Below are 14,915 nucleotides of genomic sequence, written 5' to 3'. Positions count from 1 at the left end.
CGCTGTTTCCATTCTTGTCAAAACGGTCTGTTGAGTTCCTGGTTCTGTGAAACCCCTCCCTCAGAAATACGCAATGGGCTCTGATTGGTTAGCGGGCTCAGTGTGTTTGTGATTTGCTAACCGCCGAGTGCACGTTGTCCAGAATTATCACACCCCCTTACCATTATGGGTAGTTGCGTGTTCCCGGGGGCGGGGTTTATGTAAACATCGGGGTTAGTGATGTCACAAACCCAGGAAGACGCTCGTTGTACCAGCCCTTTTTTTGTAGTCCTTAAACAGAGATTTCTTTAAAAGAAAATATCTCCCTTTGCATTGAACTCTGAGCGTCGTAACTTTGCAGAAGTCGTTTATGCTCTAACAGCAACAATACACACTAAATACAAAACTAAAGTTCAAAAAGTGAAATCATAATCAACCACCCCTTTAATTTTATGTTTCATTTGCCATCACAAACTGTATTCATCCATTAATTGTTATTGAACTCATAAATAGGCAAATAAGTATGTTAAAGGGATAGATTAACCAGAAATCAACATTTGATTTACTCACCGTCCTGTTGTTCCAGACCCGTATAATTTTTTTTATAAAGTTGAACACAAACAGAAATGTTTAAATGAATGACCAAGCTGCTCTTTTCCATACTATTGATTACACACTATAGGGTTAAATATGAACAATGTAAAATTTAGAACTAGATATCCCAGAGTTATGTTTACCCAGGGTTTAGAATCTAGGTTAACAATTGTATGTGTGAAAAGCCCTTATCTTTGACTGTTTTCCTGCTACAGTTCCCAGCCCAATTTAATGTTTGATTTTTTTATCTTAATGGCATTTTAATTAGCAGCTGTTGATATTATGTGTGTCAGATGATATTATGAAACTCAGTGGAAAGACGACATGTACTGTTGCTGTTAGTGTGTTTGCATGGGCGTAAATTTCATCTAACAGTTGGGGGGGGGGTTTGTAATTACTTTACGTTTGGTGCACTGAAAATGATCTTATGTCCATTTTTCTTGTCCACTTTAGGCATTCTACTACCTAGAAGTAACTTTGCAACTACATGTCAACTAGAGTATTAGTAGACTCTCTGCTTAATATCTGCTGACACTTTATTTTGATGGTCGCTCAACAGACGTTCTACTGAGTATAAGTAACTTTGCAAGAACGGCAACGTATTCTACTAATCCTAACCTAACAGTCTACAAATGCTCTGAGAGTTAGTTGACATGTAGTTGCAAAGTTACTTACAGTTAGTAGAATGTCTAAAGTGGACTATCGAAATAAAGTGTAACCTAATTATTAAATTATCTTGTATCCTCCACATAGTATTTTAGGTTTCGTCTGGGATACAGGACATCTCTTACTTAGATATTCAACTGGAGCAAGCCCACTGTTCTGTCACTTAACATCATATTGAGTAAAACCCAACACAACGGTAGATCTACAATATTAGCATAATATCAGTAAACACATAGGCATGTCGCTGTGTTAGTTGTAGTGGGAGATTTACTATCCAACGAGCTATAAGCTACCAAACAAGCAAGGTAACGTTATCATCGCTAACACAGTGAACTCATGGACATAAGTTATCATTTTTTTGTCATGATTAATTTTTTAATGACTCAGCATCATCTGTATTAAAGAGAAGAGAATCACTTCATCCGATGTTAAGGTAGAGAGGTAAGGCAGGCAGTGGACCAAAGCACTGTGAGAAAAGTGAGGGGGGACTCAAAATGTTTCTAAACTTTTTGCCTCGTTTGTGTTTGTATTATTTTAATACTTACACAGTTACTTTAAGTATATATCATAATATTAATTGCAATACAAAGTGTGGTTTTTAATGATATTTTTAGGGGGGGACAACCCTCAGATGGGGTGGGTCCTGAGCCCCCACCCCCGCAATTTCCGCCTGTTTGTGTTTGATGTGTAGTATTTCTTTGTGATGTCTTTTGATTTCAAGCTGTCTAGACAATCCAGCAAATGAGAAGATCTTCTGCACAGGCAAATACAGATATTATATATACACAGTTCATATTACACTAATTACCCTGTGTAAAGTTCAATAATGGTTTAATTATTCATTTTTGTTTTTCCCCCTCTCCCTTCCCTTTTTTTCTTTAAAAAAAATTATTTAGATGAAACCGTATCACCATGCTGCAGGAGGATTGTTTGTGCGTGTTCATATACACAAATGTGTTTGTCCAGGGAGGTGTTTCACTCAGTGTTTGAAAACCTACTTTGAAACTGTGGCTTGTTAAGTTATTCATATTAAAGGTAGTTTAACTACACTACAAAGGCAAAATTCAGTAACGTATTTATTAACACATTTAGTCAAAATTGAAATTGAATCTCTGTCCTGTGAGAGATGGGTTTGGCTCAATTATGCTCAGATTCACAGAAAACTGTGTATGAAAATGCATATGAACTTGATTAAAATAAAAAACAATCAGCTGTTAATGCATTTTGCCATTGTATGGAGGTACAGTCAGGCAGTCTTTTTGAAAACATAATAAAAATGAGCAAACTACACTGAAGCTATATGCATATGTATGTGTTAGGTTGTTGCATCTCCGCTTTTTGCTAGTTACTCCAAACATCACCTTGCGGTGAACCTGTAGTGATGCTCAAGATGCACTCTGCTAATTACCTCAGTCAGAGATGGACGGGCAGAGAGGGATAGCATTTGTGTCAGACAGCACAGTCAAGTCTCACCTTGTGCCTGTTGAATGGGTCATTAAGTACCCAACCCAGTTCCCTGCGGGGGTCTTGACGTCCTCTGTAAGCGTCCCTCTCTTCAGCAGTCTTAATGTTCCTGATTAATGCTCTGACAGACTGGTTATGGTGTATATAGATGCTCATGGGAAGGGTATGTTGCTGTGAAGTTAGATTGACCATAGTTCTCCGCACACTGTCAGCCTGTACACCCAAACCAATACCCTTCATGGACCACCAGAGCACCTCAGAGGATCTCTGGCTCTCAGAATGTTGTGGGAGATTTACAATATGTAAATGAGGATGTAAAGAATACAGTTGTCAATGTAAAACTGCAAATTAGTCTATTATGTCATTGATATGGGCAGTACCAGACAGTTAAAGAGATTTAACTGGTGTTTAACAGATATAATTGCTGTACGGAATTATAGTACTATTTAAGTTCACTGCAGTTGTTCATTATTACAAGCCTAGGCGTCATATACTTTTAGTCACTTTTTCCAATGCTGATTTTGTCCCAACTGATTCATGAAATAGCTCACAGCAGCTATAAATTTAACAATGACAGGACCAATAAGTCATATATTGCTTTTTAATTGTTGATCCATGAATTTATCCACTGACCTCCAAAATCCACGTGTGGCAGATATAAGAATTAAGTTTACAAATTGAATATGGTCAGCAAGTTAGTTAGTTGCCCCCTCAAATCACTTTGTACAGTAACTCAATGTGCTAATGAATTTGTATAAATTTTTTTTTTTTTTACTTTAAACATGAATCTTTACTGCAGACTCAATTACACAGACTTTATTTCTCAAAACAGTGAAAGTTTTGAATGCCGTTGGTCCACATCCACATCTGAAGTTTTTAAAGAAGTCCTCAATTTGATTGGATTGGATGAGATGAAGTTTTCTCCGCCAGGTATTCTAAGCGTTAGCTAAGAGCAGTATAGATGTTCTACAAATGAATTACTTTGCTGCAATAGAAGGACTTGACCGCCTTTTTCTGTTTTCTTCTATCCCTTCATCTGCTTAGCTTCTTTCAACCCCAAAGTCTGAGAAATATAGACATCCAAACACTCTCATTATCAACAGAAACTACTCCCCCTCCGACTGTAGTCAGAAATAAATACTTGGACAGGCCAGTCAAAGCCCATCCAATCTCTCTTATTCCTCATTAAAGCTCAGAATGAAAGCAAATAACAGCGGCACAAAAAAAACACAAAGGCCAGACTGTTTTTAACATATTGTGCTGATTAGCACAAAAAGAGGCCTCATTTTTTGCGCTTTCAAAATTTGAAATCGTCGCCAGGAAATTGGAGCGAAACATAGGCTGATACCTTGGCCAGGGCTGCAATTTTCTTCAATTTAGTGCTGCTTTGAATACCGTGTTGCTTGAACTCTTTGTTTGTCTGCTGTCTGATTTGTATTCCTGTCTCTCAGGTGTCTGAAAGGTGCGATTATGTTTACGTCAATGGCAAGGAGATGCGTGGGAGAGTGAGGATGATGGTGAACTTCACCTACAGTTACCTCAGTGCTCAGCTGGAGGTGAGCGTATGGATGCCTCGACTCCCCCTGCAGATCGAGATGTCCGATCCGGAGCTTAGTCAGATCAGGAGCTGGAAAGTTCCTGTAGATGCTACCAACCAGAGGTTAGCGCCGTTTTTGTTTCAAATTTTTGTTTCACATTTGACCTTGATCATTTGAGAAGGGTTCATTGTATTATTGAAGCATATTGTAACTTTCAAAACCCTCCCAAGAACTTTCTGATGTTAAATAGATGAATTTAGTTGAACACGTGAATGCATGGCTGCCCACATTTACACATCAGTGACATTAGATAATATTATTCCTTATATTATACTATACTGTAGCCTAAAGAGGAGAGTAAAGTGTGGAAAAGTCCACACTTTATAACCTTGTGTTATTCCTGATGTTAGGGTTAGGGTTAGGGTTGTGTGTATCACCTGCAGCCTGTGGTTCCATGAAGAACCAAACATCCCTGAATCCCCTGATTCTAACTGACACCTTTTTAAGAGTGTAAAGTATAAATAATTTTGGTGCACAACTTTGCGAACATTAGAAATTGATAAAGAATAAACCGTATCACCGAATAAAGAAATAACCAAATGATGGTGTTGCAAATGAAAAATAATTATTGGTTCCCAAAGACCCTTTAAAGTGAAAAGTTAAAAGTATCTTTTTTTTTTTCTTTTAATAACCTTTTTCCACGGCGAAGGGCCTTTTGCTCATTCAAAGGGTTCTATGGATGCTAAAGGTTACTCATGGAAACATACAGGCCAACAAACAATCTTTATTTTTGAGAGTTATAAGTATATAACTTCTATACATTTTAATTGAGATTAAAAGAGCCTGGAAACTTTAGCTGAGCAGAAAATATTCTGCACAGCCCATACATGTTATGCAATATGGTTCTGCTGGTGATTTGAAAACGCGAAGATTTCATACATTACTGTAATAAGTCTATTAGTACTGCACAGCACCAATGATGCTCCAGCTCGCCGGTGTCAGCCTGCCCTGTCTTTATCAACCCTCTCCTCAGCCGTTTTCATGCTCTGTCGTTCTTTGGTAACGCCAGACGTGTAGCGGAGCTCCCTCTGGAACGCATGATGGAGGTGAGGGGAGGATGCGGACGCTGACTTTTTAATTACCGCTGGGTCGTCTTCAGGCACACCTGCCTCTGACGCACCAGCACCAGACAACGCGCAGGATAATGCTGCCGTACGCTGCGGATATCCACAAGATAATTTGTAATTACTCTTCCACCAGAAACAATCCTGCCGGATTGACTCGTGCATGATAAGTGAGAACAGGATGACAGATAGAATGAGCGGTGGAGAATTTGCAAGGCAATGATGAGTCTGAGGAATAAATGTGGTTATACTATTAAGTTGTTTGGTTGTCATCAGTAATGTGTGGTGGTCAGCAAGCAGATGTGTGGGTTGCACAATGATCGCTAATCTGTTATCTCAATATGAAGATTCTCTGACCAGACCCTACTCTTGCAATTGAGAAAGTGAATTGAGAAAGTTTTTTTTAAATTAAAAATATATATTTTTGTCCTTGTTACAATTGAATTATTTAAACATTTTTTCTTGCATTATTAGCAAAATCCTTTGAGGCAAGTTCATGTGGCGGCCATCTTCATAACGCTCCCGGGCAGCTCTTTCCTTTGCAGGAAGTTTACATGCAATAGACATGCAAGTACAGCTCCTATATACTTGAATGAGGAAAGACTGATTCTCAGTTTGGTCCGTCTCCTTATATTGTCATGATTCTAGTGACAAACTAGTCATTTTGTTGCTTATAGCATCTTGTTTGAGTCTCTATTATCTGTTATGTCATTATTTTGTTCCTAATATACAGTAATCATTTGATGGCTTATGATGATAAATATTCCATAATATGTGTTGCCACATGAAGTTCTGCAGGAAATAAACTCCAGATGATCATCCATGGAAACTTTTTTTTTGTAGTGGAGAAGTTATATTGATTATAAAAAGGTTCTTCACAATAAGAAAAGCATGTTTCTTTAAAGGACCTTTCACTGAAAGTTTTTTTGGGATACCACGGTTCTTCTTTGTTTTCACTGTGAAAACACCTTTTTTGATTCTTACTGATACCTGGACATCCTAGATGAAATATATGAGGGAATACATTTTGATTGAATTGTTATTTATGGGTGAGCTGTTCCTTTAAGATAGTGGCCAGCTGGTGAGTTGTATTCATCAAAAGCACATGTTTACTCACATTTGGCACTTGATGAGTGTTAAATTTGCACCCTTGCTGTATCATATGTGCCCTTGGTCTTAGGTCGTGTCTTTCTCAGGTAGTATTTTGAGAGCGGGAAACATGTGCTTGAGTTGTAAGACTGAGTCTCATTACGCCTGAGACCTCCTGTGACCTGACATTCCTCAGCTGAGTGCCGCCGGCCCTGTTTATACACCTGTGTTCTGTAAATGTCATGCCGTTTCTACCGTCGGTCAAGAGTTGTTGCGTAAAAGTCTAGAGAAGCGTGGCCTCCCCTCTGGTCATAGCCACCATGTTAACCTGCCACTGCTGTTGTTGTTTTTTATTTTGGATGACTTCGCCTCATTAAAAATAATGGAAAAGTCAGAGCTGCACTATCATTTAATTTTTTCAACCATTTAATTTTTTCACAATTCTTTTGTCATTTCTACTTGAATTTGTCAACCAAATTCTTACTCAGAAAATAATTTCAGAGATGCTGAAAGTACAAGTTTACATTTTTTATAACTTATCTTTGGTTTAAGCCATATTTTCACACTGATTTTGTTGTATATTTATTTATTTTATATATTAATAATTCCTTCAAAAAAAATAAAATTCAGAGCAGTCCAACAAACACTTGAATAGAATAGAATAGAATAGAATAGTTTTTTGTCTTTTCTACTTGATTTGAGTGTCAACCAGAATATTCATCCGATAATAATTTCAATACGGTTGAAAGTCCAAGATTAACTTATTTAATTTTAATGGGTTTATTTTTTATAGAATATAATAGAATATTTAATGTTTGAAACTTTTCTTTGTTGTCGACCATCTAATTTCACATTGATTTTGTTGAGTATGCATATATACACTTTTTTTTTATATAAAAAAGAAAATATTCAAAAAATTAATTTGAATCTTTGAAAATAAAAATTTGAAAATAAATATGATTTTACCTAAAAATATTATTTTTCACACAGATTTTGTTCTATGTTTATTTTTTATATTATGTTGTATATATAAACGTTTTTTTACTTTTTAATGTTTGATTGTTCTAGGATAGGATAGAACAGAACAGAACAGAACAGAACAGAATAGAATAGAATAGAATAGAACAGAATAGAATAGTCCGGACACAGTGGGATGGAACGTAACACTTGGTATTGGTTGCTCTTTTTACTGCAGGTCTGGAGAGGATGACGGGGATGAAGGAGCCAAGAAGGATCGGAGCTGTGGTCCACAGTACCAGAGCACCACCGTTCATGTGCTCACACACTTTGAGGCACAGCCAGAGGAATGGCAGGGCCAGCCAGACTTCCTCTTGGGCAGTGATTGGCAGGTGGACGTGACCGAGTTGGTGAGAGACTCTTTAAGGGTGGCAGATGAACGCGTGGCCAAGCTGTCAGAAGAACAGGTCCTCATCGGTCTGAACACTGGCATCACCAAGGTTCAGGTGAGAAACAGGAAGAATGTATGCGTGATTATGTCTAAAAATGACGTGATGTACTATAAAAAAAAATGTGTGTGAATATCTTCACAGAAAATGAAGACCACGGCTGCATTAACTACAATAATCTACTAAATCTATGGATTTCCAGCATTATAAAACCTTTTTCCATGATTCGTTGTTCTAGCATATTATGCAATTTCCTCAACACACCACAACCAGAGCTGCCCATTCTGTCAGGAACAAAACTGACAGTTACAGCTGACTAAGCCGCATTTCCCTTGTGTTTATACTGCATGAATAAAATGTGAGGACGTCCTTGTTTTCTTTGGAAAATCCTGGCTGTCATTTGTCTATTTCTCTGTGCGGATGAGAGGTGAATCAGTCCGAGTTGTGATGTGACACATCAGACGAGAACTAGACAGCACACCATCTCTCACTCTGCTCTGTCACAGCTTGTGTACTGTCTGTCTGCACATCTCACAGCTTATGACAAATGATAATTTCCTTTATGAAGACCTACTAATTAAGGGTCAGTCTGTGAAAATCACACATTTTTTCTTACACATCACCTACACGTTCACACATAAATACACCTGCTCGACAAGCTGAAAGTGCCATTAGAGTGCTATCTGACAGCAATAGTATACGCCAAAGCCACAGGTGGAGAGCACTTCGATTTGATCCATTTGCTGAAAATTAAAATCAGATAAAAAGCCCAGTAATGGTGGGATGGAATACGTAGAGTCTGAAAACCAGTGCTGCTTTATCGCTCGAGATCCCTGAAATCAAAAACCCACCACTTAACCACGGCCAAATTACCAATCGTCCACTTTGCTATTAGACCAAACTCACTATTAAATTTCAAAAGGGGCCTACCTGTTTTTGCAGTTCATTAAAACTAAATTGAATGACTAATTACTTGGAATTAGAAGAGGGAAAATGTGTGGTTTCAAAAACAAAGTAGACTATTTGGATTAAAAATTTGAAGTAGTGTAGCTAGCACAAACTTCTGTTTTATAGATCTATTTATAAAAAGTGGAGCACTGGGGCAGCATCTTACGCAATATTGGGTAATGCCCGAGGCTCCCCTTGCTTATTCTTATTTTATGTCTAATTAATAAATCTCTCAATTCAAATGGCAAATTAGGATGCGCTCGAAATAAGAGCGGAATATGAAAACAGAATACGAATTGTTTCTTTACCTTAACATGGCTGCATTTTAGAGTGGAAAAACTGTTGCCTGTGGACTTCCAGACAGTGTGCAAATGATGGTTAGAAGCAAGTGCGGGCCGTGCACGCTGGTGACAGTAGAAGTTCCACTTACAGACAAGAAGTAAATGGCTTCTGACACTTCATTATAACATAATGAATGTAGAAATATGAAGGTGGCTGCTTTGCTATTAATTGATCCAGATAGGAAGTCTACTCATCACGTTTCATATCGAAGTCATTTCCTTGCCTGTGTGTCAGATATCACCATATGGCCGAGGGCGGACAGCTGTCATAGATTTTTGACATTGCATGTAGCCTACTCATTTTTTCATGTCACTAAGTTTGTATGAGAGAGAATTTTCAGTTGTTTTACAGTGTTATGTAACAGAAGCATATCTGTCTGCGTTTTTATCCAGGTGATGTCCCCATTGTCAGACTCTCTTCTGGCTGAGAGGATGATCCGAGTTCTGGATGATAAAGTCAGTATTACGGAGCTGGGCGTGCAGCTGGTTTCTGGCCTTTCCTTGAACCTTCAACTCAGCCCAGGAAGCAACAGGGCCATTGTGGCCACGGCTACCACACAGGAGACCATGCACAGTGCTAATCTGGTAGTCTAATTAAACTCTTTACAATCAATAAAAATATATATGTTATAATATTAATGTTTATTATTGTTGTTGTTGTTGTTTTTAATTATTATTTTCAGTTATTGTTTTTTTGTTATTATTAATTAGAATAATACATATTTTTCAGCATTATTTGTTTATTATTATTATTATTATCAATTTCATTCATATTCTGTTAATGTTTAATTAATATTATCGATCATATTTTTATTTTTTTATTTTTTTTTTGTAGTGTAGTATAGTGTACAGGGTAGCCCGTCCACTGTGAAATCTCATTGAAAATTTCAGCCCCATGCAGTTAAATTGCGAATGATTTCTGGTTCTCAGGTCACAGTTTTGCATACTTCTGTGTCCGTTTCTCAGAAATGTAGGGTTGTTTTATCCATGAGCAGGTGCAATCACTATAATCACAGTCATTATGGACAAAGTCGTTTGACATGGGCTGCATGTTGATGAGTAGCTGCGGTTTGTTAGTGGATCATGCTGCTCAGGGCTGACCACTTATTCTGAGTCATCTCACATTTAAAACCCTTCCTGATTAGTCTGATTTCACTAATCCTTTGCATCGGCAGGGGTTTCCTCTCTTCTCTACGTTGATAGACATAAAATGGGCAGATTGGTTGAATCTCCCGCTGATCAGTGCGTCTTCACTCTTTGAAATGTGGTTTTGGGGACTTTTAAAGCTTTTGAACGGTCCTGCAATAGGGTTAAGAATAATGCTTACTTGATGCAAGAAAATTAGCATTACCTGAGAGCATCTATTCATGTTGTGTTTTCCTTTCAGGAGTCCCTTGTCAGTGCTTGGCTTCAGTTCAGCGATGGCTCCATGACCCCTCTTGACCTCTATAACCCTGCACATTTTGTCCTTACGGCCACCTCGTTGGATGACCAGGTGGTGACAGTGAAGAAAAGCACCAACTGGAGGTGGCCAGTGGTGGTGGCTAAGGGTGAAGGTCAAGGCATGTTGGTTCGTTTGGAGATGTATGGACCTGAATCATGCCAAAAAACCAAGCGGCGCACAGTTCTGGCCGCAGGCAACGCAAACGTCCATGTGAAATTTGGGCGTGATGAAGAAACAGGAAACAGCTCAAGCGACAGGAGGTACAGGCCCAATGCTCCATACTACGGTGGTTCGATCTCAGACATGGAGGCTGGAATCATGAACCGAGGCGCTACCACCATCAAAACCTCCATTCCAGGGAAAGCAAGCGGCGACAGGCTCTCAGCTGGTGATATTCCAATGGATTTCTCCGAATTCCCAGCTCAAGCAGACCTTCCACCTGGACGTAACATGGAGGATGACCTGCTGCAGACTCGCCGCGGACTTACGGACCTGGAAATAGGCATGTATGCCCTGCTAGGTGTCTTCTGCCTGGCCATCCTGGTATTCCTAATCAATTGTGTCTCCTACGCCCTCAAGTATCGCAACAAGCAGCTCCCACTGGAGGGCCAGGAGACCATGGCTCATGCCCACGACTGGGTTTGGTTAGGCCATGACACTGAGCTTTTAGAAAGTCAGGCGGGTTTGTGTCTGGATCAAGAGGAGCTGGGTGGCACCATGGACTCCGGGCTGGGCCTGGAGGAAGGTAGCCAGCTCCTCAATGGCCTTTCCTCTCAGAAGAGCGTTCAAGGCCAGGTCCACAGGTCGGCCTCTGACTCAGGTTGCGCTGGGAGAGATCACAAGATCGAGTCCATAAACTCACCCACTACCAAAAGGAAGCGGGTCAAGTTCACCACTTTCAGCCATAGCAAACCCAGCAATGGCTGCCCATCCATAAGCCCGCTTCTCATTGGTCAGAACGACATCAAATGGGTATGCCCAGACATCGAGCTTGGGGACTCCAAAGAGCTCCGAAATTACATGGAAAGGTTAAACGAAAATGCTACTAAGAACATTGCATAGTGGGCTTGTAGTTATGTATTTTTCAGACAAAAGCGTAGCTCACCCATATGCCTTCTAGGTAAGGAGGTGGTGGTGGTGGAGTGGGGGTTGGATGGGTTGGCCTGACTCTTCTGCACTCAGACAAACTCACATCTCACCATGAAAAGACAAGCCATTCATCTGGTCTTGTTTCCATGGCAACTGTCATGAGGGTTCATCATCAGGAACGAAGGAAAGCAGAGATGGTTGTGAGAACATTGGATTATGAGAAATGTTTCAATTGAGATGTCTATATTTTCTTTTTTCAAAGAAGAGGATATTCCAATTCTATATTAAAAATATATATACTTGTTTTTTTTTTATTATTATTTTGTCACACTAAAGCCTGGTTGGTGGTGGTCCCTTTTTATGAGTGAATATCTCAAAAGGCTGACATTTAAACATATCAGTCGCGTGCTAGAAACCGAAGCATTTCCACAAATTGAACATTGACAGGCTCTGACGATGAGTGAGAATACATTTTGTAAGGTTTTAGATATTTTTATACATCTCTGTTCCTGTTCGTGTTAGTGCGTCTAATTTATTTCTCCAAAGACTGACTCACATATGTAAAAGCATGTGAATTCAAAGTATAGACGAAAAAAATGTCTATTTTGGAACTTTTTCCACTAACAGTTTGAATGAACATGTATATACTGCAGAAGACTTCTGGTAAAACAGGCAGATAAATGACCCTCCTCGTCTCTTTGAGAGCTGTTGAGCAAATTGTATTGTTGTAGGTAGTGTTATCAATATTGTATAATATGTTGTTTACAGTATTAGAATGATAGATGGTATGCACTCCAGTTGCTTATGTATGTGTGCTATTGCGTTTTGTTTTGTTTTTTCGTTTCATTTTGCTTTGCTTTTTTTTTTCCATTCTCCATACTTTTCCCCCTTACAGTGATTGCAGTATATCACAAGAGATATCCAACCTACCCAAATGACTGTTCCTCTGAGTAGCCTAATAATTAGGTTATAGTTAATTGGATTGGATGAGTTTGGGGGTGCAATCCTCAGGTAATGTGATCGATGCAGCAGAGAGATGTGAATACTTTAGTAAGAAAATCACAAAACAGTTTATATGTGAATAAACTGATTAGTCAAACTATCTATTTTAGTTGACCATTTTTAAAGAACTTAATCAATACTCAATTACCCTAACAATTTATTTCATAAACCATTCTCTCTAAGATGTGTGTGCCGACTAATTCCTCTTCCAGGTGTGTTGGCATGAGATTCCATAAAAAAAAAAAAAGGCCAACTGGATCATACAAATGTCTTATTTAAGAATGTATTAATTAGAATAAAGTCTAATTAATAGTATAAATTCTATTAATTAATTCTCTCCCATGTTCCCTGCTTGTCTTGTATTTTATGAAACGGAAACATATTCTTGAAGACCACTGAAGAATAATTGTACATGAGGTAGTTCATCCATTGTCAGAATTGACAAGCCAATACTCTTGAAAAAATATTCCCCTTATATGTGATGATTCACTGTTTATGTAGCATTTTGTTATTTTTTCAATGCAAAGTGTCTAAGAATTTAGTTTCATTTTTTATTTAATTGTATTCTGTTCTGTGAGCTAAAAGCATTTCCTTTTACCATAACAACATGAAAACCATTTTTTAATTTATGCATTACATCACTGGGTTTTCATATTAAAGCATCACATCCTGCTGTTCCACGTTTTACCAGTTGATGGCACTGAATTCTAACCCCAGTTGACTCAAAGGGGACATGCAGATTGTGATGGTCATTCTCCTTGACAGGCGCATGACCCAAGTCTCCAAATAAAGGTTACTGCTGAACTATTGCAAGTGTGCAAGTACAATGTTGCGACTCAACCTTACTGCATATAATAAATGTTCCCAAAGCAGACTGTGATTTCACCCCATTGTACTGCAGTAAACAACAGGCTTTAACGAGAAGTGTGTTGTTGCGGCATCTGAGCACCGTGTAATTTAAAGGTTATTGCAGACACAATAGGTCTGGATGTGAGATATAGTCCATTTCTTCGGTCCTGCACATTAAAGGCTCATTAGTGCTAAACTATACAGACAGGATAGTGCTGGATGGTGCTGCTCCCTCCTCTGTGAGACAGGCCAGACTAATTAATGATCAGCGCGGTGAGGCTTTACTCCATGTTAATGTGACATTACCATGCGCTAAATGATTGTATTCATTTAACTGACAGTGATCTGACAATTAACACCTTCCTCATCACATGTGATAAAGAAGCGTAGCTCCGCCCCATCCATCTCGGCAAACTTTTGACCTTCCACTTGGGTACGTTTTTGACTCGTGTATTTCCAGAGAATGTTTCATACCTTATTGATATTTCCCTACAAGTCCTGTTAATTTATCTTTCATTATGATAACTAGAACGTAAACAAATTAAAGGAAGACCATGTCAACACAACAAAGAGCCGTGAATGGTTTTCCAAAGGCGCACAACTTTATCCAAGGTGGCGACTGAAACAATACAAGTTCATTAGCAGAATTCTTACACACGTACATGGACGCGCGCGTAATACCGTTCCCGGCGGGACGAGTCTTTTTAAGATCCAAATTGAGAGGCTGCACACTTAACACTCAGAGGGATGCTTCTGGAATTGGGTCTGTTTTTCCTCTTATCTCAGCTGATATTTTGGTATTTGGGTCTCTGTTCTCCGCGTCTCGGAGGAATTACGCGAGAACACTCTAAATTAAATCATGACATTAGCTAGTGTCTGTCAGGAGTGTATATTAATACAGCTAATGTCATAGGCTGGTTATCATCTGCATGAAAAGTTTCTTTCTTTCTTTTCTCGAGTTCTCCAGATTTTATTAAACAAAGGGTGAGAAAAAAAGACCTCTCAACCTCCCATTAGCTGAGTTTTCACGAAGAGCATCTTGCTGCAATCTTGCCTTCTGCTAGTTAACAACGTTGGCGTTGCTGTAAATGTCAACAGGGTTGCCAGAATAATGCCAGCACTGTTCTCACAACAGATGAAGACGGGCGGCCAAACATTCCGTCGTGCAAACAAATATATATGCTGTCTAAAAACGAAAACAGTCATGTAAAATACACAAAATATACTTCATTTCCCACTAACCGGTCTATAACTTTACAATAAACCTTTCGAGACTCATCATAAATGTCCGTCAATGCCGATTTATGAACTATCAATCATGGTGGGACTGTGGACGTTGCTGCACTGGTCATTTTCACACAGATAAGCGTCCATGACATGAA

At 38.9% G+C, this 14,915-nt stretch overlaps 1 protein-coding gene across 1 annotated transcript in view; it reads left to right on the top strand.

Moving 5' to 3' along the window:
• LOC107722808 (transmembrane protein 132C) overlaps positions 1–11,861 on the top strand; it is a 152,447-nt gene extending 140,586 nt beyond the window's left edge. The window contains 4 exon segments of the mRNA XM_074560119.1: positions 4,155–4,363; positions 7,650–7,917; positions 9,543–9,734; positions 10,537–11,861. Of these exon segments, the coding sequence (XP_074416220.1) occupies positions 4,155–4,363; positions 7,650–7,917; positions 9,543–9,734; positions 10,537–11,655 (1,788 nt within the window). The 3' untranslated portion in view covers positions 11,656–11,861.
• Positions 11,862–14,915: the final 3,054 nt, after the last annotated feature.

This window comes from Sinocyclocheilus rhinocerous, unplaced genomic scaffold, assembly GCF_001515625.1.
Source record: "Sinocyclocheilus rhinocerous isolate Xijiao unplaced genomic scaffold, SAMN03320098_v1.1 scaffold1055, whole genome shotgun sequence".
Taxonomy (NCBI): domain Eukaryota; kingdom Metazoa; phylum Chordata; class Actinopteri; order Cypriniformes; family Cyprinidae; genus Sinocyclocheilus; species Sinocyclocheilus rhinocerous.
Note: the sequence above shows the minus strand (reverse complement) of the source record. Positions and strands in the feature narration are given on the sequence as shown.